Below are 24,993 nucleotides of genomic sequence, written 5' to 3' on the forward strand. Positions count from 1 at the left end.
TGGTGTTAGAATATATTTATTGCTACATATATACAAGTATACAAACAGCCCAGACAGGAAAAGGAATGTTGCATCAATTCCTCAAGATTCCACAGATATACACAAATTATCAGAGTCGTACATCACTGAGTATTCTCTTAGTTCAAAGCCCAAAAGAAGTTAAGTACTTTTTTTAAAAAGTGGAAATTCTTATAAATTCTCTCCGTATATCTCTCTATACAAGCTAGTCATGCAGAAAAAAAAGAAGTGGACTCTGAGAATCTGATGCCTTTAGCTTTGGGGGATGGTGCCATGAAGATGATATGCTGGCTTGGAACTGTAGGGTTCAATCAGTGCAGAAATCCTGGGTCCATGCCCATCTTTCCAAGGTCTGACCCTAGGAAAGGCAACAAAGAGGGCTGGAGAGAGACAAATAGCTAGAAAGGGGGAAAATGGTACACTGAGATATAGAGAGAACCATTGGCAAAAGCCCTGGTTGAGGGAACATTCATCCATCTGCTGAAATTCTAGACTTGGGGGAGATACACATTCAGAGCATCAGACATGTATTGGTAGGTCCTTATCTTGAAATTGGCCATAAATCAGGTGGCAGGAACCTGCATGAAACACAGAAAATGAATAGGAAAGTCAAGTCAGAAGAGGAAAACAAAATATAACTATCTCCAAATGCGTTGAAAAGGACATGACCCCAAAACACCTTTTCACACCAGTTATAGGAAGGCAGGATGAAACTTCTGATGAAGAACAATAGTAGTTACAAGGGCAGGAGAGATAGTACAATGGGTAGGGCACTTGCCTTAGCCAACCTGGGTTTTATTCCCAGCATCCAATATGGTACCCAAGCACTGCCAGTAATAATACCTTAGTGCAGAGCCGAAATAACCCCTGAACACTGCTGGGTGTCCTCCCACTCCCCAGCCTAACACACACACACACACAAAAAAAAAAAAAAAAAAAACCAGAATTGAAAAAAGAAGCTAATGACAGTAGTGGGAAAAGGACTGGAAAACCACCAGAAGTACCATGTTCTTTTTCTTGGATCAATAACGTTAGCAACTATAAACTTCAACAGGGGTTGGGGGAGGAGTATGACAGTTCTTTAGAGTCTACCATCAATGTGACATTTCAAGCTGAGTGACGTGTGGATTCCAATTCTCTTGATTTTTTAATAAATTCATCTCTGGATAATTCAAAATCTCTTTATCATTTGATCTTGACTTTTCTAGTGAGTCATGCAGAAATCTTCTTTGCCTACTTCTGATGACAATAACACAGAGTCAAACTAAAAAGATTTATTCTAAAAAGCAAGAAAATAATCAGATGAAAATCAATGAATAAAAAAAAGTGTAGAACATCCTGGGCATAGAGATAGTGCATCGGGTAAGGTGACTTGTCTTGTATGTGCCCAACCTGGGTTTGACCTCAGCATCCCATATGGTCCCCGGAACCTGGCAAAAGCGGATGTAATCCCTGAGCACAGACCCAGGATTAAGCCCTGAGTACCACCATGTGGTCCCAAAAGAAAAACAAACAAAATAAGCAAAACATTAGACAAATTTCAATTTGCAGGATTTTACAAATCAGCAAAGAAAACAGAAACACTGATATAAGTGCTAGCATTGAAGGAGAGGGATTAAATATGGATGGCTAAGCGTCTTGATTGCTATCTATGGAACATGTTTCAACCAAGGATTTTGGTTCAAATAGCAGGATAAGGGTAATTAATTGGGTTCCATGAATTCAGTCAGCTAAATTCTTTTCCAAACAAATGAATTAAAATGAATACATGTCACATACTTTTTAAGTGGATTTTGAAACTCTGACAATGTTTTGGTAGTATGACCTTAAATTCATTTCAGAATAAGCACCTTTCAAGGCCAAGGATGCAAATAATTGTTTTAAATCCCCACTTGAAATGTATGGATACTTACAATTTTCTCACTTTAGAAATTTTTTAAGTTTATGATGATCATATATTCTACACCATAAAGCCACAAAGTTTTATATTTTATAAGAAAAATATAAAATATATTTTATATAAAATATAAAATGTTATAAATTTACATAACACTAGAGTTAGGTTTATAAAACCACAGAAGTCTTAATCAGCAAGTTGAAGGAACTCAAAAATTCCATTCAAAATCTGTAAGGTCAAGTTCATGTCTATGGTTTTGTTTCAAAATGAGATGGCTCAGAAAAACCTATTTCAAGGCTTAGAGAAATAACTCAGCAAGAGCATTTGCCTTGCATGTATGAAGCCTGAGTTCACTCCCTGAGTACAGGGAAGGAAGGATAGAAGAAAGGGAGGGAAAGAGGGAAGATTTTTTGATCACACAAGCAATTGCTGATCATGCAGCAACTAAGTGTTAATGTGGGCACCATTAAAAGGGGTGACCTCTGGTGAGTTTCACAACTAAAATGACTTGTGAATGCCATAGCCAGAAAATTGACCCCCTAGTGAGCCCTCTATGAGCACCAGAACCATCAGTTGTGAACCTCAATTAAAAGGAAGCCCCAGGGGGCTGGAGTGATAGCACAGTGGGTAGGGCGTTTACCTTGCATGCAGCCGACCCGGGGTTTGATTCTCAGCATCCCATATGGTCCCCTGAGCACCGCCAGGAGTAGTTCCTGAGTGCATGAGCCAGGAATGACCCCTGTGCATCGCCGGGTGTGACTCAAAAAGCAAAAAAAAAAAAAAAAAAGGAAGCCCCAGAGGGTACGTGCACAAGCGCCGCAACTAAAGGAGTACAAAGCTCGGTGAGTCTGTGGTCAAGTGTGCAAGCATCACAGACAATAGGCACCTCCCATCAAGCCCCTTGACTGAACATGTGTGCAAATCCCAATCATTGTGACAGCAACAGCAAAAATGATGAAAGGAAGGGGAGGATGTTATGGAGCAAACTAAAAAAACTATCAGAAAAATTAAAGATTTTGAAACAATATGTTATTCTGGAAATCGTGTTGATCAGTGGTTTTTTAATCTTTGAAAATTGAGTTGAATGCATGATACTACTTTGGTAGAACTGAAATTCTACCCAATATGGCACTTGATTTTAAAGTAATTTGGGTTTATTCTCCAAGCCTGTGTTCTCCCTTGAACATGTGTTTCCCTTGCTTGTCTCTACGTATCTTTGCTTGCTTTTATCTTTGCTTGCTTCTCTACTTTGGAGAAACCCATGTTCTCTTCTGAACATGTACTTACTGTCTTTCTAAAAAGTATAATAAATTTTATTATTTATTGGAAAAAACTTGCTTAGAAAGTTATATTCAATAAAAACTATCTGGCATCACTAAAAATATTTTATAATAGGGAAAAATCTTTCAGCAACATTTTATGTGTCATGTGTGAGCTTAATTCTAGTATCCACTCCTCATCAAGAAGCTGCTTTCACAGAGGTAAGAAAACAAGCTAAGGGGCATGTTCTATCAGCACACAAAGAGATTCCAGCAAAAACCTTTATTTTATTAAATTTCAGATCTCAAAATCATTCAGATGGAGGAAGATGCCCTTGATCAGCAAAGAACCCAAGAGATTTAAACAAAGGACGGAGAACTTGAAGGGGTGAAATCTGAAGCTGTCATGGTAGACTCAGGTTCAGCTCCTTGGGAATTGATGAGAATGGAAGCACTACACTATGGGTGAACAGATTCAGAAATGATGGGTCCTGCCATCACCCTGGCCTCAGACAGGCATGGCAGATACCCTGACAAGGTGGGCCAGATCTGGTTGTACTTACCTCATGAGGGAAGGAGTCTTTTTCCTCCTACATTTGCTTTATACTGCTTTGGCAAGAACGCATCTGGAATAATGCATATAGTTTGGGTCCCCACCTTGCAAAAGAGACACCAAGATGTTAGAATACATGTGAAAAAAGGCATAAGGTAGCCCACTGGTATGAAATGGCAGGAACATCTTCATCATGCCAGGCTTTGTAAGGCCACCTAGGTCACCAAATTGCCAAAATGACTGCCTCCCTAATACTGAATGTCCAGCTTGTTTTCCTAATCCACTTTTGAATTTCCATTATTATAATGTGAAATTAAGAATAGCTTTAGGCCAAAAGTAGAGAGAGAATTAAGAAGGAAATTGTCTGCATAGAGGTAGGGGATGAGGTGGGGTGGGGGTGGAGGGAGGGAAACTGGGGACATTGGTGGTAGAAAATGTACACTGGTGGAGGGATGGTTGTTCGATCATTGTATGACTGAAACCCAATCATAAGAGCTTTGTAACTATATCTCATGGTGATCCATTAAAATTTTTTTTAAAGAACAGCTTTAGGTCTAGGGATATGGCTCAAGTGCTAGGCATGTGCAAGGCCCTATGTTCAATTTCTGGCACCCCATGGTTCCAGAGCACTGTTAGGTCCTGGTAACACCCAAGCATTGCTGGATGTGGCCCTTAAATCCCTGTATAAATACATGCTAGAATTCTAGCGGTTGTAGTACCTCAGTAACTCTACACAAACTAATTTCACAAAACAATGGATCTCAAAGTCATGCACATGAGGCTTTGTAACTATTATGCTAAAGATAAAATTTTATATTTTGTGTGGGTGGGGGGGGGTTCTCTTTTGATTAACCAAAGCACTATTAAAACGTCTTTCAGGCACCAATAGACTCACCAAATATTTTGTGGTGGTAACTTTGAAATCAACTGCTGCTATATTTGAAAATGCAAATTCTGAGGACTCAAATTCTGCAGACTCAAAGGTGGGGAATGGGGGTGTTAAAACAAACAAAACTACCTTCCCTGCAGTCATGTTGGCATTGCCATGGTGTAAGACTTAAAGACTTCACTCTCAGCGCCACTTTCTCTGGTCTGTCTGTATGAGCTGACTACCCTGCCATTCTCTTTTATAGTCCTTAGAGATACTTTCTGACCACCTCCCATCTCACCCTCAAATCACAGTTAACACAAAGTGCTGAGTCAGCCAAGTTTTTCCATATGTCAGTTCTCTGGGGATAGCATTTTCTGCATTTCTGGTGTAAGCAATTAGAAATTAAGTTACTTTTCTCTCATAGCAAAAGGGCATTGTTACCCATGGCAACCATGTAAGAGATGATAGTTCTGTTTCCAGGCAGTTTAACCCATAATGAAAAACCAAGTCTTTATAGTAAATTTTAAACCAAACACCCAACCCCAGATTTGTCAAAGCTAGAAACATAGAAACAGTGAAATTCCTATTATTTTAACACTTGAGCTTGGTATTAAGCGGGTGGAATTAATAAGAAGATGATTAAGGAAGCCTTGAAATTTAAGAACATTTGTAGGGAACTTTAAGTATTTTCAAGGACTCTGAAGGTTAGCAGAGCTGACACTTTATTGTGTCAAATGTCATTGTAAAATGTATTGCTGGATTTTTCCCCCTGAGTCATCAGTACTACTCTCACTCACCATGAGTAATCATAATTAAGTAGATCTGTACTCAAAAGAACAAAGAAACAACAAAAGAAGGAAAAGAGAGTGATCTGTATTAGAACAGTGAGACATTTTTGAAAAACAAGAGAAATAGTCTGGAGTCAAGTACATAAATAGAAGGTAGCAGAAAGAAGACAGAATTAAACAAGGGATTAAAAGGAAAAGGACAGTCTTTCATATCTCTAAAACTGAACAGTCGCCCTCGACCCACCCTCAGCGCCATCTTGCCACATTCAATAGAGAAGCGGCCAGGCATTCTGGTGAGCAACGCGGCCCGGAAAATGCTCCGGACCCAAATTGGGGCCAACAACACCGGGGAGCCGGAAGGAGGAGGTGCAGCCAGCACACCTTCTCCAGATGGAGCCCTGGCGACACTGAGCAGCTACTAACACGGCTCCAGGATTCAGGACTGGGACACATCTGAGCCGCGCAACCTTTTCTAAAACCTGAAAACATACAATCTTTTAATGGAAAACTAATTATCAAATGCTTCCTTATGTTTGGGGGTATAACTCCCACAACAATAGTGAGTTTTGTGTTGAAATATGGAACGTAATCAAGGTGAAGAGAAAATAAAGTGAAATTCATCAGTTATACAGTTGGGGTGGAGGGCGGGGGGTATACCGGGGATTTTGGTGGTGGAATATGGGCACTGGTGAAGGGATGGTGTTTGAATACGGTATAACTGAGACATAAACCTGAGAACTCTGTAACTTTCCACATGGTGATAAAATAAAAACAAAACAACAAAAAAAACTGAACAGTAAGTAAGAAATCCCCCCAGTTGCCACCAGGTGGTGCCATGGCACAAGAGTGCTTGAGCTCAAGACATCAATCCTTGAAGGGGAGTTAATAGGGAAATATGAGAGAGGCAGGATATTCACAACACTATGCTCAAGGTTAGTGGAGAATCAAGCCATAGGTGAGGACATGTATCCTTATTCTAGGAACACAAATTTGGTTTAACATTAGCAAATTTAACTACACCAATATGCCTGTAAGCACAAAAGCATAAACACAAATACTGCATCTGACACATTTTAAATCTTTTGAGATATTCTAAAAAACCAAAAAAAAAAAATAAAAACTTGGGGCTTGAGAGATAGTGCAGGGGTTAAAGTGATTGCCAACCTTGGTATTGATCACTAGAACTGCGTATGGTCTCCTAGGGGTACCTGAGCATAAAGCTAGGTATAAGTCCTAAGCACTGCCAGGTATGGCCCCAAAACGAAATAAGCCTATGCTGTTTTATTTTGCGATTACATCTGGAGATACTCAGGGTTTACTCCTAAATAAGATTGGGAGACCATATGTAGTGCTAGAGATTGAACCTGGGTCCACTGCATGCAAGGGAAGCATCTTACCCACTGTAAGCATCTCCCTGGCCCCAAGCATATATATTTTACTAAAAGAAGTCTTGTTAACCTGATAGGCAGGAAGTACCAAAATTTATAGCCACCCCCCCCCAAAAAAAGTAGTAGCAAGTGTTAAGGTGTTAGAAGTCCTCTAAATCAGAAATGAGTTGGCACTTAGAGTCAACACGGTGCCAGAAGTGTCAGTCAAGCCATGGACTGAGAAGGCAAACAAAGCACTGGGACTTTCTGTACAAGATGGTTTCAGAAGACCTAAGAGACTATACAAATTATGATAATATTAAGAATTAAGCAAGGTCCCTAAATGTAAGATTGAACAACAAAAGTCAACTTTATATCTATACACATGGATAGTTTAAAATGTAATTCTTAAAAAGATGAAAATATTAAGATGCTTACTAGTAAATCTAGCCAAAAAATTAAGGTTAATGGAAAAATTTAAACGGCTTTACTAAAGGCACTAAAGATGTAACAAAATTGAGATTGAACATACTCACAACTCAAAATACAGGTGGGATTTCTTTTTGTTGTTGTTTTTTTTTTTGGGGGGGGGGCCATACCCAGAAGTTCTCAGGGCTTACTCCTAATTCTGCACTCAGGAATTACTCCTGGCAGTGCCCAGGGAACCATATGGAATGCAGGGGATTGAACTCGGGTCAGCAGCGTTCAAGGCAAGCACGTAAAGCACCGAACTATCTCTCCAACCCCTACATATGGAATTATTTCCCAAATGAATCTGTTAATCCATTTTCAAGCAAAAGATTTTTTTCACATACGATTTAAACTAATTCTAAAATTTATATGAGAACAAAAAGTCAAAACTAGTCAGGGATTTATTATCAAAACAAGGGAATGAAACTAAGAAAACTCTGCCATGTAGTAAGAATCACTACAAGGCTAAAGTTACAAAAAAAAAATTAAGACAATGATAGACACAGGGGTTGGCTGGAGCGACAGCACAGTGGCAGGGCATTTGCCTTGCACACAGCTGACCCGGGTTCGATTCCTCCGCACCTCTTGGAGAGCCCGGGAAGCTACCAAGAGTATATCACCCACACGGCAGAGCCTGGCAAGCTACACGTGGCATATTCAATATGTCAAAAACAGTAACAAGTCTCAAAATGGAGACATTACTGGTGTCCACTCGAGCAAATCAATTAGCAACGGGATCCAGTTCTGAGGGACGGGACTGCAAGCTATATGCTGAAGGCCTGCTCACCACAATGGGATAACAGTGACAGTGACATAGACACAAGGGTGAACAAATTGACAATAGTTTGAAACAGAGGTTACAATGCACCCTGGACATAGGTTGCAAGTAGCAATATTACCAGGGTGGAAAAGGATGAACTTCCAATATAGTAAGATAACTCTATTTAACAGAAGGGAAGAATTATTAATTATGCTGTGTGCTCTCTTCAGATATTCAAGGACTGGTGAACTTTACTGAAATATCCTGTCATGTGCTCAAAATAACTGAGCAATCTCTTCACACAGATGTTTATTCTGGTTAAACTGACCTGAAATCCAGTCTCCCCCAAAACCTTGACAAGTCAGGGAGATGGCTCATATGTCTGGAACACACTGCATGCAGGAGCCCAGGGTTAAGTCCCAAGTACAGTGGCCCAAGCACTGTTTAGTGTGGTCCCCAAACAAAAATATGACTTCCTTTCACAGGCTCCCCCATGGTATTTCTCCAGATGCAAACTCTGTAGGCAGGAGTCTCCTTTCCTCTGGTCTTCAGACTCTTTAAGATTTTTTTTTCAGAGTTCAGTTCACATTATTGAAGCAGTGTTTATTGGGTTCCTGATAAATATTTTAGTCAATACCTACTAAGTAATCTAAATCCTTTTTTCACTTTCTTCCTGCTTCTTGAATTTCATTTTCCTCTAGATTTCTGAGATCCTTTGAGCACAGACCCATCTTAGAATTCCAAAGGTCTTTAACAGTCAACAAAAGGGAATGGATGCCTTCTCACCCCAAAGGAGTGAATCATTTGTGTTAACTGTTTAAGTTAGGTTCACCTTACCTTGAAAATGACTCTCTCTACAAGCTGGCCTCACTAGCCCATAACATAAAACAGCTGAACTTGGTAGGGTTTGTTCTCCAGGTAACTGCACTCTACATTCAACCTCAATTTATATTTAAGCCACAAGTATTTAAAGCAAGAATTCAAGCTCATTAAATATATCCATTCCTATTTATTTATGAATATATTATGAATACATATTAATATGAATATATTATGAATATATTTATTATATATTTTATTATGAATTTATTATGAATATATATTCCGGTTATGTCTCCAGTTGGAAACAGAGATAGCTTTCAGTTCAAAGAAAAGCAAAATTGTGGAGTTCATACCCAATTCAATCAGCCTAATCAATGGCTAAGCAAACAGCAGTACTCCTAATTTAAAAAATTAAAAAAGCAAAATCTAAACGCAGACTCGGCCTCGGCCTTGATGGCAGTCTATGGATCAGTTACTGGCCTGCAAGCAGGCACACACAGCGGTGGAGGAGGCCTGCGCCTTTGTGACATCTGAGCAGTAAACAAAGCTGTGTCCTGTCTCTGGGCTGCTGCAACCCGTGCTGTTCCAGCAGTCTTGCTAAATTTGTCCTTCTGTCTGTCCTACTGCTCCTCGGTTCGTCTAATTTCCATCTAATTTATCTTTTCCTAGAATAAGTATAATAGTAGTGTTTTCGTCCTCCAAGGCCAAGTTACTCAGGGGACCTTGGCCCTGCAATCTTCTTGCAGCCACAGAGGTAATGCCCCGTGGCCTGGCTCCTCTCCAGTTCTGTCTCCAGCAGCAGACGTACTTTCCGCCTCTTCTCTGTTCCTTAAGCAAAGCTCTTTCTGGCCTCCTCGATTTATTTATTTATTTTTCCAGAGTTCTGGGGATCAAACCATTGCGCCACATCACCAGTCCGCCTTACCTAGATGCTTGAGGCAAGATACGCTATTTCTTCTTAAAGCCAAGACTGTAAATTGGAGTCTAATGGGCCAATTCTGGCCAGCATTTGTCTTTCAAAGTATTTTCTAAATTTTTTTCTCCAAGTCTCTTTATTTATTTGCTTTTTTGGGTCACACCCAGTGATGTTCAGGGGCTACTCCTGGCTCTGCACCCAGGAATGCTCCTGGCGGTGCTCTGGGGACCATATGAAATGCCGGGGATTAAACCCAGGTTGGCTGCTTGCAAGGCAAAAGCTCTACCAGCTGTACTAGAGCTCCACCCCCGCCCCCCTAAATTTTTTTTAATAGATGTGAAATTTTTGAGATTTCAACTTACTGTTTTCTTAAAAAATGATTTTATGGGGATGTGGAGATAGCTCAGGGGTCAGATCTAAGTTTTGTCCCCAGTACTGCATGGTCCTCAGCACTGTCAGACCCTACAGTGAAGCATCTGGCTCAGTTAGTTGGCCAAATACTGCTAGGAGTGACCTCCTGAGCGCTGCTTGGGAGGTCTCTGGAAATCAGAAATTAAAGTAAAATGGGTTGTTGCTTTTAAAGGTCAGGAATGGTTGAATACTGACAGTTATGATTCACTCTATACTATAGTTCACGCCTTTTAATTATTGTTTTCTTACAGAAAGCAAGCCCCTTAATAAAAGGATCTAGTCTTTCTCAACAACTATCACATAGTATTTGGCAGGTACTAGGCAACCAAGTATGAGTGGAATAGAAGGAAGACCCTCTCCCAGCAAGATTCTCAGCTGCTCTGGATTATACACAAAATCTTTCCTCTGCAGAGGTCCATGGAATTAGCTGGATTTCTAAATAGACTTTTGCTAATTCACAGCCTGAGCTATCCTATCACTATTTATCTCTGTCTACTTAGCAATGGAGCTGGCTTTAATCTTAAACTTGCTGACTTCAGCTCACAGTTGATGATCCTAGTTCTAGCATTGGAAATTACCCTGTGGTGCAACTTCCCTTTGTCTTCTGTGCAAACCAGAGTTGAGGCACACAATAATCTCTCAATTTGGCCCCGAAGAGAAGCCAGGTGGTACTTGTTCCTGATAACTTCTATCCGTAACCTCTACATCCCAAGACATTACCAACAGGCTGGTTGATTGCTCCCCAGATCCTTCTCTCTCGTTCGTCTCAATGTCACACTTTTTATTTCTTACAGTGCCAATTATTTTTTAGCAGAGTCAAAGACTGAACTCAGGACTTCACACATGCAAGGCCAAGTGCTCCACTGTAGAAATATATCCCTTGGCTCAGTCACTTAGTACTTCTATTTCTTTTAGACCTTGAATGCTTAAACTACTTTAAATATTTTCAAAATTCATTTATGAATCCTCAGAGCACACTTTCAAACACCAATACATGTTTCATGAAGGAATGGAATTATTTAAGGAGATTAAGAATGATATGGGGTATTTCAAGGAGGTAAATACCAGGATTTCATTTTATTAGGTTTAATCTCAGGGACTTGCGTGAGGATCTGGGATCAGATTCACGCCAGAGTCAGCTTCAAACAGCATGAGAATTTTTTCTGTTCTGTGCACTCGTTTATGCGAACTTTCCAGGAGATACGATATAGTGCAGCTAGGTGGAACAATTCAAATTCTGAGGAATTTTCAATGATTTTCTTATTGTCAGAACCAGTGTTCATTTAAAACCCTGTAATAGGCTTCTCATCCCTACAGTCTGCAAGTTGTCCCAGTGACCCTTTCAAATGAACCCCACTTGCTTTGGCAGTACCTAGCATGGCAGTATTCACTAAGCTTTTGTGCTAAGTCCACTTTCTCTCCTGATGCTTCCCTTCAAAAAATTTCATGGCATTTTTTTGAAATGTCATGATTCCATCAGGATTCCAAACTTCAGTTGCCTAAAAAGAAAGACATTCAGATGTGCTTCTTCTCATTATCCTCGAGTGTTTCATTGCACCTTCTTCTGAAGCTGAAAATATCGTAGATTTTATAACACAAATGGGCAGCTCTAGCACAATTTAGAAGTCTTTGCTCCTTGATATATTTAGTTTCTTCTCTCTGTAAAACCTAAATTTTATGAACACATTGTTAAAGAATTGGCATAGGGATCCTCTCCTTCAGAGTCTAATGTATGGTGCCTTCTTCATCTCATTTACCAAGAAAACCAGTTGGCTTCAATTAAGTAACATGGAAATCAGATGAGATCTGAAATCAGCAAGGGATCAAGTAGGGCTAGACTGATGGGTACTGAGGATATAACCCCTGTGATGATAGGATTATGAATAGAAGGCAGGTCAAAGGCAGATGTCTGTAATGAGCTGTGGGTAGTCAAAGAACCAAGGAAATCAATCCGAAGGCCATAGCAACAATCAAAGTAACTCTGATTGTGGAATACGGTCATAGCAATGGACAGAGTATGAATTGGTCATATTTGAGACATACTCTACATTTTAAATACTGAACCAATGGGTTTGTGGTTAGGATGGATGGAAGTTATAAAGGAAGAAGAGATTTGTCATGTATTGACTGAAGTGCCATTTGTTGACTGAAGTGGAAAATCGAGGAAGAAGTTTGGAGAGAAAGACCTTGGGTTTGATTTGACACAGTAAGTTTGAGATGCTCATCAGATACAAAGTGGAAAGATAAGGTAGGTAGCTAGATATATACATCTGAAGTTCAGTGGGGGAGATTAGGCTAGAAGTTTTCAGCATACACAAGATATTTAGAGCAAATTAACACTGGGTAAGTGTAGACAGAGAACGCCGACTTGTCATGCTCCAGTATTAATAAATTGAAGAAGGAATATACAAACATGTTGAAATCATTTGTTTGTGGGAGATAAACCACATTTTGGTCTTTGGCACAGGGCTGGCATACTCTCAACAAACATGCTTCACCGAAAAAAAGAAATCTTCAAGTAAAAAAAAAATCTTAAAGGCAAACAAAAGATATTAAGAATAGAATCCAAAAGATTTGGGTACGAGTATTGACATTCATACATTGATAAGTGAACAAAAATATTGTGAAAAAGACAATTGGTATTTATTAACACCTCTAACAGGCCACAAAGTAGTTGTATATTATTACAAGATCTTGTATATGCTCATAAGATCTATTGTGTTACCCTTATGTAAAGATGAAAAAACAGGCTCCAATGACCACGATTCCCAGAGGTCACAAAATCACAGTTTCAGGGTCATCAAACCCAGATATTGACTCCAAAAGCATGCAAATATCTTTATATGATGCTGCTTCCAATCTGTCCAATATTCTCTTAATAACAACTGTATTGGCTATGTATCAATTGTTCTCGGTTGAAAACATCTGGACCTAAGAGTATTCTATTTTTTAAAAGCTGGGGCCAAAAAAATATATATATATAAAGCTTAAAAACTGGGGCCAGGAAAAGAGAGATGGGGGGAGGGGGAGAGAGAGAGAGAGAGAGAGAGAGAGAGAGAGAGAGAGAGAGAGAGAGAGAGAGAGAGAGAGAGAGAGAGAGAGAGAGAGAGAGGAGACAGAGAGAGCGCAGAGGCTAAGGCATTTGCCCTGCATGTGGCTGCAGCCACAAAATAGTTCAAATCCTGGCACACACCTGGCCCATGAGAACTGCTGGGTGTGTTTCCCCCTCCAAAATTTTTGAACTAACAAGACAATTAGAAAAGATCCTACACCCTTATGTTAAAGATACTATAGACTACAGTGTGTAATCTGAGTTTCTAAGCATACTATGACTGGAAACTATTCAGAAATGGAAAGCACTGGGCAGCTAAGAGAACACAAAGATGAGAACCATAGATTTCTGAATATCTCCAGTCCATCAGTAAACCATTATGACCCATACTTCTTCTGATTAACACAAAATATTATTAGCATTTTGGTAACAAATCTAGGCCATACCCACTAAATTTTTTGTGGTCCAAGAAAATCACTTAAAAATTAGAACAAACATATCAAAAAGACTGGAAATAACCAGTGTTTGCAGTGGTGTGTTGAAAAAGGAACTTTATTCTCTACTGGTGGGAATGTCATCTGACTTCACCTTTAAAGAAAATAGCATAGTAAATTTAAATTAGAGAGGCCAGAAAGTTAATAGTTAGATCTTTGAAAACTGTTAAGGTCCCCCAAACCCTTTCAGAATGACAATTCAGAGTAAAAAACAGCCTGTGAGTACTGATAGATAAGGTCCAAATAACACTACCTCCCCACCAAAATAAAAAGAGCTTCCATATGATTCAGATTCCGCTTCTTGGTTATCAGTCTCCCCAAAACAAAAAGTGACTGAAAAGGATATATGCACACCCATGATCTTTGCAGCACTTAGTACAATAGTCAGGATATAGAAACAACCCAGATGTCCAATTACAGATAAATAAAAAAGCTGGGCCTTACTTGCAGTTCACTGCAATGTGAGTGGAACTGAAGAGTATTATGTTAAGTGAAAGAGTCAAAGAAGTACTGCACTTATAGAGAAACAAAACAAGCAAATATAGTATCAGATAATCACAAACCCTCAGCCTTGGATTAGAGGTGAGATTAACAAGCAAGGAGGAAGAGATGAGTATGAAAAAGAATAAAAAGGAGGACTAATCATACCAAATGGAGAAGGGAACACCAAGTAAATTGTGAGTGGAGATTCCCACGTGGTAAGGGAAATGCGCGCTAAAAATGGACTAGAGTCCGAACATGATGGCCACTCAATACCCCTATTGCAGACCACAACACCCAAAAGGAGAGAGAGAGAACAAATTGGAATGTCCTGCCACAGAGGCGGGGTGGGGTGGGGGTGATGGGATTGGGGGGTGGGAGGGATACTGGGTTCACTGGGGGTGGAGAATGGACACTGGTGGAGGGATGGGCTCCCGAACACTGCATGAGGGAAAAACAAGCACGAAATGTTTGAATCTGTAACTGTACCCTCACTGTGACTCACTAATTAAAAAATAAATTAAAAAAAGGAGGAATAAAAATAATTTAAAGAAATTGATGAAGAGTCTGGGCATTGATGATAGTGAGCTGCTCATACATCAAAACCATTAATGTTAAAACTATTGTAAAGCTATAATAGAATTTTTTTAAACAGGAGCCAGAGAGATAGTACAGTGGCTAAGGCCACTTGCCTTACAGCTGGCACCCCATATGGTCCCTGGAGCTGAGCCAGAAGTGTTCCATGGGTATAGAATCAGAAGGGAGCCCTGAGCTCAAAAAACAAACAACACACAGAAAATAAACAGAAATACCATGGGATGCTATAATTCCATTTCTCCATCATTGAAAGCAGAAACTCATATTTCACATCAATATACATAGTAGTCCATGATGCTTAAAACAGGAAAAAAATCCGAATGTTATACTAACTGGTATATTAATAAACAAAATATAGAATATACATACTATGTAATCATTATTCAGTCTTTAAAATGAGTCGATTCTAGGGGCTGGAGCAATAGCACAGCAGGTAAGGCGTTTGCCTTGCACACGGCCGACCTGGGTTTGATTCCCAGCATCCCATATGGCCCCCTGAGCACTGCCAGGGGTAATTCCTGAGTGCAGAGCCAGGAATGACCCCTGAGTTTTGCCGGGTGTAACCCAAAAAGCAAAAAAAAAAAAGTCGCTTCTAATACATGCTATAACATGAGTGAATCTTGAAAATATGCTAAGTGAAATAAGTCGGATAAAAGAAAGATAAACATACTAATTCATTTGACCTATAACAGTCAGATTGGAAGAGAATAATGTAGAAGAGTGGTTACCAGGAACTGCAAAGAGGAAGAATGGAGATTTGATGTTTATTGGGCACAGATTCTTTTTGGGGATAAAAAATAAATGATGTGAAGACTAATAAAGCTGAACAACATAACTGTTACTAAACTTGACAGTAGAAAATGACTCAAATAATAAATTTTGTTGCATATATTTCAACACAATGAAAATTAAGATTTAACTAAAAATCCGAATTCCATCAAGTTTTTTAATAGTTAATTCAGCAATATGGACCAAATACATGAGTAGCTTTTCAGTTGGATATAGAATGAGTCCACCTAAAAAGTGAATCTTTTACATTAGATACTTTATTTCTTAGGATATCCTTAAATACTGACCAGTGTTTAAAATTTGTCCAGTGAAATGAAATTATATAGTTATTTATCAGAAAAGAAGCATACTTGAGAAATTATAGCAAGAATGTTTATTCTCTATACATTTCCTCACAAATCTTCCTATGATAGTTATCTACCACATAACTATCCTTTGTCCAAAATAGTCAAAAATTTTTAATTTTATAAGTGAGATGATTGTATGCAGAATACAAATGCTGGGCTTTAAATAATCTCTCATAAAAACACAAAGAAAATGAGAGGGGAGGTACTGTCTTATGAACCTAAAACATACATTACTCCTATGTCTAAAACATTGGATGAAATATCTTAATTTGGCTTGCTCTTTAAGCCTGTACTTTTGAGCATGTACTTCTTTCCTTCTCTCCACTCACATCTTCCTAAATAAGTTTCAATAGAAACTATCTTGCTTCACAGACACACACATACACATACACACACAATAAAATCTTAATTTTTGTTGCAAAAAAAAGGGATATCATGGCAAACATTATGAAGCACAGCATAAGAAGTTCGTATAACTCATGTTTATCACAAGCAATCTTTAAAGGATAATCACCATAAGCTCAAATTCTGATCTCATATCATTTTAAGAAGCGGTATTTGGCTATATAGATTTAGTAAAGATAAACTAAACTAATACCAGAATAATTATTTTTAGGAACAAACTAAATGGCATGCTTTAGCATCAAAATTAATTGGAATTCTTTTAAATGATTATTAAATGAAAGTAAATAAATGAAATAGTAATAAAAATAAACATGATGCAAGCAAGTGACAAGATATAAGCACGGAGGAATCTGGGCATACAAATAACATGAATCAACAAAATAGTGACAACTTCTTATTAAAAAATAAATCACTGCAACATTAGTGCAAATGATTTACAACGATGATGAATTACTTAAATCCCACATCTTAAGATAGTCATTCTAATGGCGCTTCCATCTACTAAAATATACCATTTACTTAATTAAAAAAAAAAAAAACATACCAAGTAAAGGTCATTAAATCAGAACCTGGAACTCTGAAGCCAAACATAAACCTGAATTTTAAAGATGGGCCCTGGGGGCTGGAGATAAAGGATGTAGGGCGCTACTTTTGCATGTGGGCAACCCAGGTTCAATCCCTTGCACCCTGCACGAACCCCTTCTGCTCCCCTGAGATGACCAGGTATGGCCAAAAACCAAAAACAAGGGATATGCCATGGAGTAATGATCCACTCATCATCTTTAACTTTAAAATTCTGTGCGAAAGGGCCAGAGAAATAGTATAGTGGATAAACCTTGCACATGACTGACTCAGGTTCAATCCCATTTATTTCCACAATTATTGTTGGTTGTGACCCAGAAACTAAAAAAAAAAAAAATTTCTGTGCAAATAGTAATAGCACTTCAATATTTTTACTATTTTTATTTTAGGGGTTTTTTTTGGCCACATTTGGTGCTGCTCAGGACTTACTCCGTGCTCTGTGCTCTGTGCTCAGGGACGGCTCTCAACTCCTAAAGCATCTGATTCAAGTCAACCCAAAAAACTTAAATTCACAGAGCAGAAAAGAGGTACAATATTGAAGTCACAAAACAAAAAAAATCAGGATCTTTCCGGGAGGAAATGGCATCTCATCTTGAAAGATAAACATAAGCAGGTCCAATTAAGAAAACAGAAATTAAAATAATTTCTAAGGGTGGAAAGGTGATAAGCTATATACATAAGCCACCTGAATTATCTTCTCTCTTTTTTTTTTCTTTTTTTTTTCTTTTCTTGTTAGATTATCTTCTACATAAAAAAGAATGACAAAGTACAGAATGAGAAAAGGCTACACTTTTATTCAGAATTTAAAAGCCGCAAATGTCCAAAAATAGAGGTTCATACTTAGATATTTTGCCATATCATCATTAAAGATATTATAAAATCCTTATTAAAATTTTGGTTCATTAGTTCTCTAAATAAATACTAAAGGGAATACTTCCTATACTTCATTCACTATATTTTTAAAGACTGTTTTCTCTTCAGTAATACATAGAAAGAACACTCTGGGATAAAAAAAGTTTTACCTTAACCTCTAAAAATACCACCAATACAACGTAATAAAAATTGGAAAAGTGGTATATTTTATTTAGACTTATAACACTAGTACTGAACTCTTGTTTAATATTCTAAGATAACTTTTTAAGTAATAATTCTAATTTCTTAAAAACACAAATCTTATTAAATTCCCCCTTTCATTATTGATAGGTTATAGTTAAAATATACCACCGGTCTTAGAGAATAAAAATGCTAAAAGTTCAGTTAAAATAGTACCAAAACCCCAAAAGATACCTGGCTTTGCATATTCTTGGAATAGACTAATCATTTAAGATAATTTTACATTAAAATTTAGCAAGAAGCTTTGAAAAAGATAATCTGCTTCTAGATTTATAATTGCTCTGTAATAGCACTTTTAAATAAGTACATATCAATAGCAAGATTAATCAATGACAATAAAACTATATATTGGAAAATATATTGGGGGAATATATTTGGGGGAAAATAAACTAAATTCTAAATGCAATGAAAACTTTTAAGTGTTTTGGGGGGCAGGGGATTATTTTGGGGCCACATCCAGCAGTGCTTAGGGCTTCCGCCTGGCTCTGCACTCAGAGATTATCCTGGTGGTGCTCAGGGGACCATAAAGTTTTAGGGATCGAACCCAGGTTAGCTACATGCAATATAAGCACCTTGCCCAGTATACTCTCTCTCCTGTCCTTCTAAATGATTTTTTTAATCAAGAAAACCTATCTTTGAAAATTTTCCCCATCTACCTTTCATTTCTAAAATGTGATGATTCATGGGTCCAAAAGAGATTAGGATTTTTGGAAATATACAAGAAATTTATGATTAAATAACAACAATGGACCTTGAAGGCATTAGCTTTCATCACTTTATTGTTAATCAATGTTATCCAAAATTAGATGTAATTGTAACTTAATTGTACAACACAAAATTATGCTAATGGTAAAAGCCTGATGGAATTTACCAAATACTCATTAATATATTTTTACATTGCTATATGAACATGTGCTCTCAACTTCTAATAATAAAAGTCATCATTAGTTAATCACTATGAAAACCCATATTGCAAATAGTTGTTTCTGTTTAGAAAAATTCACACAGCTTTAAAAATGGATAAAATCCATTTTAATCCTAATCTACATATAGATTATAAACAGCAAATATAACTGGTAGTTTTTCAACACTGATACCAAACTGATGTAGCAATGGTAGTGCACACAATTCAAAATGAAGACTATTAATAAAAGTCCAAGGAAAGTCCAAGCTTTCTCTATTATGGCATTGTTTGCATGTTTTTGGAAAGGTGAAGACAACTTTTAAAGCATGCATAGAAGAGTTATTCCTATTCCTCTAATATGCTGCACATAGAAAAATTCTTCCCCTATTATTTTGAAGTATATGCACAACCACTGAACAACAGTCACTTCAAGGTTAACCAGCTTATTTTTTGTCCTATTAAAATCAAAAAAATATATTAAATGCAACTTTTCCTTTTTATAATGTCTGCCCAGATTAATCCTTTTAAAGTCAGCAAAACCAAAAAAGCACAAGAGATATTTTCAGACACAACTTGAATCTATTATGCATGAAAAATGCTTAACAAAATGGCAATTTTAATAGATAAATGTAAATTTGACTGTGTAATACCAAAATGGAAAGTAGCTGAACCACACAGAGAAAACAAGGCTTTCCTATCTTCAAATCTAGATGTTTTACAATTAAGATGATGTTAGAACATAAGAATATTTAAGCATCTTCCAAACTGGAAAGATTTCTTTATGACATAATTGAAATTAGCATAACCTAGAACTATAACCCCCCAAATAGAGTTAACAAACCCAATTTAAGTATTCTTACACATTAAAAAAAAATGATTTAGAAACCAAATATACTAAAATGATCATGTAACAATTATATCGAGAAATGAAGGTACAGACAGTCCTCAGATGCTACAAGGGCAATCTCTCCTCTCTCACCCATTCACAACATTCATACACTCACTCATACACACTTCCTCAGACACAGAACACCAGAAGACAGCCAGAAGACAGCCCAGAAGACAGTATATATATCAAGGAGAGCTTACAAGTATAATGTAATTCAGAATCCCACAATTCAGCAACAAAAAGGCAGTTAAAAAATTAGCACTCAGATATTTTGAAGGAAAAGAAAATGTCAAAAATATCACTTCATGATTGAAAGTATCATGACGTCCTGTAGAACAGCTAAACACTTCATTGTGTTTGGGCAACCAGTCACGCCAGGTGCAGTAGTGAGGTAGTATCACTGTTCCCTCCTGGGGCTCAGGTTCTCATATACTGCCCTTCCAAAAAAGTTAATTAAAAAAAAAAAAAAAACGGTATATCGTCAATTACTAGGAAATGCATATTTCTTTTATTAAGTATCACTTCTATATTAATCTATAAAATAATAAATCTTTCAAGGTCTTTCAGAGAAAACTGTGATTTGCAGGTATTGTTTTATCCACAAATTCTTCTAGGAAAATACCATCTGCTGTCTATACATTTGTGAACTGGCAGGCAAAGAAAATGAAAGGATGACATGATATAAAATACTAATCAATTCAGCAGTCACTGTTGACTTTAATTAAGCAAATAACCAATATCCAATAATGTGGCTAAATTGAGGTTTTAAAAAATTAGCCACCAGCTGCACACTGTACTATTAAACATTCTCATCATTTTTATGATCATAGCTATCCTGTACACAATGATCAAAGACCATCACCTTGTCACCTACCCTCATTTTAAATGCTGCCAAAGCCCAGAAGCAGAACAGTGGCTATGGGCACAGGAAGATGGAAATTATGAATGAGGGAAAAATATAGAAATACATACGGAAGAATATGGAAGGGACAAGGGAACAGAGTGCTCTAACATGAAACTAAGTCACCATCATCCTTTAAAATGTACAAAGTACTTACGTCATACATACACACTTATCAGACATGATAATTAGTGTTAATCCTGAACAGAAAAAAATGCAAAATGAAAAATGTGAAAAGAGGCGATGAAACATGGTTCTCCATTCCCTGGCCCCAAAAAAGAAAAAAAGAAAACCAAGCATGATATCACATTGCCAAAATGCTGAAGAACTTTCCCTTAAACATGTCTTTTAGCCACCACAGTCAATCTGGTATAAGTGCTTTGGCAAGGTGGGATGCATTCCATCAATCTGCAAAGACCTGCTTTTCTCTGTTGGTGGTTCAGCTTATGAAGAACATGTATGCAAAATAACAGCTCTCACATTGCTTCAAACTCATCAATACGCTGCTTTGTATTGCCTTGTCGAATCTGCCGCAGAGTCTTGTACTTATCACGACCTGCTTTAACATTCTCAGCATGAAGAACATCGTTTTGTGTTTTCTTGGTTTCATCTCTGGCTTGGGCCAATTCTGAACTTAAAGCCTATGGTTTAAAAATATAGAGTATGAATAAATGTGTTTGTGTGTGTGTATATATATATGTATATATATAAATTTTTTACTATAAAAACAAAACATAATGGTAAAAAATACATATAAAATTGAGTTTTCAGTATGTTAAATTTCATTATTATTTTTTTTCTTTAAAGTGTGTACTTAGTTTTTAGTATTGGTGGCAATAGTGGTTAGGGAAGAACAATCATGGTCTTTCATCATCAGTGACGGATTTGTGTATTTTTCTATAGAACTTTTACATTTTTATCCAATACTGGAAAACAAAAGGTTTAATGTAACTCTTATAAAGACCTAAATGAATACCATCTGAAAAGCTTTATCCAAAAGTTCTAATTTTTTCCCTTATTAATAAAAGATTCTGCCAATTAAAAAGTTAGAGAACTGATATGGCGTGTGAGAAAGAGATCAGATATTAAAATGTCCTATAGTTAGCCTGGGGGAATAATAGCATAACGGTTTAGAGAGCCTGCCTTGCTGTCTTGTAAGAATATAGTTGTGAGTTCAACCCCTGATTCTCATATGTGCCAAGCACAATCCTGCTGATAGCTCTGTAACCTGTGATCCTCAATGCCACCAAAAAAAAAAAAAAAAAAAAAAGTTGCATATTGATCTGATTGAATACATTTAATAACCTGGCCTTCTGCAATTATAAAATCTGAACATGCAATTCAAGTTTTGTAATACCATAGAGGTAGTCAATTAAGTTATGTTGTTTGAAAAGCAAACTCACTTGTTACTTAAGCACAGCATTAAAATACAGATCAAATTTAATCGACTTATTTGTTAAGGGCTGATTATATAAGTCTATTATATGCAATGAGGTTATACAGCAGCAGAAAAGAAATAATACAACTCTAAGCCAAATAATCATGAATCAACCACTAGATCAACATGTGCTAAAGCCTACCAAAAATCAAATGTTCCTTTCTCATCAGTTAATGAATGAAAAAAACATAAACCGTACTTTACATGTGCAATTGATTACAAATTGTAAATACCTGGAGTTGTTTCTTAACACGCTCATTTTTCTGTGTTTCTGTTACACGTTCCTCCTCACTTCTATGGTTCATTACCCCGTCATTTGATAGTTCAGCACTAGCCTCTGCATTATTTTCATCATGTTCGTCATGTTCATTTTCTGTTGGAGGAATAACTGGTGGTGGAGGTGGTGCAGACATTACAGTTTTTAACTCTTCTTTGGTCTTTTCCAAGTCTTCCTGAGCAGCAAAAGCCTGATTATTAAAAATAAATCTATCAGCAGTTGATATTAAAAACTGATCATCAAAACAATTAAGGTAAGGGGTAGAGATATGGGAAGAGGCCCTGGTTTGATTTAATAATCAATCTCTCTCAATCTCTCTCTCTCTCTCTCTCTCTCTCACACACACACACACACACACACACACAGCACTCCATCTCTCTGTTACTAAGGGTAATAAAAACATACCCTATTGGTGACAGCTCTTTATTTACAGAAGAATGTCAGCACGTAGGAGTGATAGAATAAAAAAACATAACTTTGATCCCTAACAAAATTAATTCTTACATGGAAAAAAATTGCTGGTTTTAAGCAAATAGTTAACCAAAAATGGTATTAATATACTGTCAAAGGATGGCACACCTAGGAGATGACATTTTGGACACAAGAGGAAAAATACAAGCACACATTCAAAGGACTCAGATTGTCATTACTCCAATCCAATGATTAAAATCAACAGTGAGATAAGTATCTTTTTGAAACAACACGAAGTATACAAAACCAGTATTTGGGTGATGATACTCTATTGGTTTGCCTGGAAAAGCCTTGCTTTCCACTGCTGTGTTAGTGAAACACTTCCTCTTTCACTTTCAAAATGCTCTAGTATGAATGATAAACTACATGAACCTACACTTGAGGTGAAACAGCCCCAAACTGAAGTTGAATCCTTCAGCTCCTAGGATTATCTTCATTTATAGAATATATTGCTGATTACAGAACAAGCTGAATGATACCATTCAAAACAAACTAGATAGATACAGGAGCAGGGACAATCTGCAGTTATTCTTAAGAGGCAATTATTACAAGACTGTCCTACATTAAAAGAGACAGTGCAAACGCATGCAATGAAAGTCCTCCTCTGGAAAAGGTCTGAAAAACTGACTTTTTGGGAGCCTGGCACCATGGCTTAAAAGCACCTGTCTGTAAGCACATAGTCATATGTTCAATTTGCCAATTTCCATATGTGTGGAGAGCCAACCCAGGCAGTTTTATTGTTTGAACCCGGCAGCTCAGCTCTGCAATCCCAGAACAGTATGCAATTTCCAGCCAGACCAAAGCCAGGTGTTGATTACTTCAAGTAAAAAAGAAGCACTAGCACCACAGCCAGGAAGCGCCTCTAGAAAGCACTTGGTGAGCACCGTGACCCCCAGGGAGCGCCACTGTAACTTGTGCGCCTCAACTAAGAGTGGAAGCCTCGGTGAGCACATGTGCAAGCACCACAACTAAAGGAGTGCAAACCTCGGTGAGCACCACGGCAGAGTGTGCAAGTACCACAACCTGATGTGTGAACCTCATCGAGCGCCAGAACTAAAAAAAAAAAAAAAGTGCAAGCACCACAGGCAGGCATGTGTGCAAATCCGTCATCACAACATCAGCAGCAGCAAGAAAAGGACAGGGAACTATACAAAAAACTGCTTGGAAATGACTTTTCAGGCAATTTTTGATTGTAGAGTCTAATATTTAATAAGAGATAAAAAATGGTCTAAACTGGAACAGTCTAAAATGCCTACTAAGTATAACATGACCTTGCTCTGAACATATACACATGTATGCAAACATCCATGCAAATTAGGGAGAAATATGCAATTAAGTTTATTCAAACAGTGAGATGCATAGGGGTGCAATTTTTCTTTTGTGTGCCTTTTCTAATCTCTACGAAACACAGATTTTGCCTATAAGATGTCTATTTTGGGGGGTGGGGTGAGGAATGTCTCTGACCTAAAAGGGACTCTGTGCTAAGGGCTAACTCCTGGCTCTGTGCTTAGGGGACCATGTGTGATGCCAGGAAGGGCTGAACCAGGGTCAGCCGCTGGCAAGACAAGCACCTAACCCATATACTGTATCTCACTGGCCCTGTAATGCTATTTTAAAAAGAATATGTTGGGGCTGGAGCAATAACACAGTGGGTAGGGCATCTGCCTGGCATGCGGCCAACCCAGGTTCGATTCCCAGCATCCCATATGGTCCCCCGAGCACCGCCAGGAGTAATTCCTGAGTGCATGAGCCAGGAGTAAACCCTGTGCCCCTGTGCATCGCCAGGTGTGACTCAAAAAAAAAAAAAAAAACCAGAAGATATGTTACTGAAGGCATTTATAAAATCCAAATGAAGTTGTATAACTTATTTTTATTCTTTTTTGTAACATATATACATATTTCACGCTTATTAAAAATGACCTTCCAATTAAAATTTGGGGCCACAACTAGCAGTACTCTGGCCTTGCTCCTGGCTCTGAGCTCAGGGATCACTCCTGACAGGGCTCAGGGGACCATACAGGGTACTGAGGATAGAATATGGGTTAGCTACATGCAAGGCAAGCACCCCACCCGTTGGACTATCTCTCTGGACTGTGCAAATGAAATCTAAGCTGCGGGCTG

General features: G+C 37.8%; 1 protein-coding gene across 3 annotated transcripts in view; it reads right to left on the reverse strand.

Annotated features, from left to right (window-relative positions):
* RDX (radixin) overlaps positions 1–24,993 on the reverse strand; it is a 73,774-nt gene continuing 48,781 nt past the window's right edge. For 2 of the 3 annotated variants that reach the window (XM_055131132.1, XM_055131130.1), the window contains exons 13-16: positions 22,358–22,591; positions 21,167–21,327; positions 3,738–3,831; positions 1–596 (exon numbers count right to left, since the gene is read on the reverse strand). In XM_055131132.1, the coding sequence (XP_054987107.1) occupies positions 3,765–3,831; positions 21,167–21,327; positions 22,358–22,591 (462 nt within the window). In that variant the 3' untranslated portion in view covers positions 1–596; positions 3,738–3,764. The remainder of the gene's footprint in view (positions 597–3,737; positions 3,832–21,166; positions 21,328–22,357; positions 22,592–24,993) is intronic. The other variant, XM_055131131.1, reaches the window with a different exon arrangement.

The sequence above is a fragment of the Sorex araneus genome, chromosome 3, assembly GCF_027595985.1.
Source record: "Sorex araneus isolate mSorAra2 chromosome 3, mSorAra2.pri, whole genome shotgun sequence".
Lineage (NCBI taxonomy): Eukaryota > Metazoa > Chordata > Mammalia > Eulipotyphla > Soricidae > Sorex > Sorex araneus.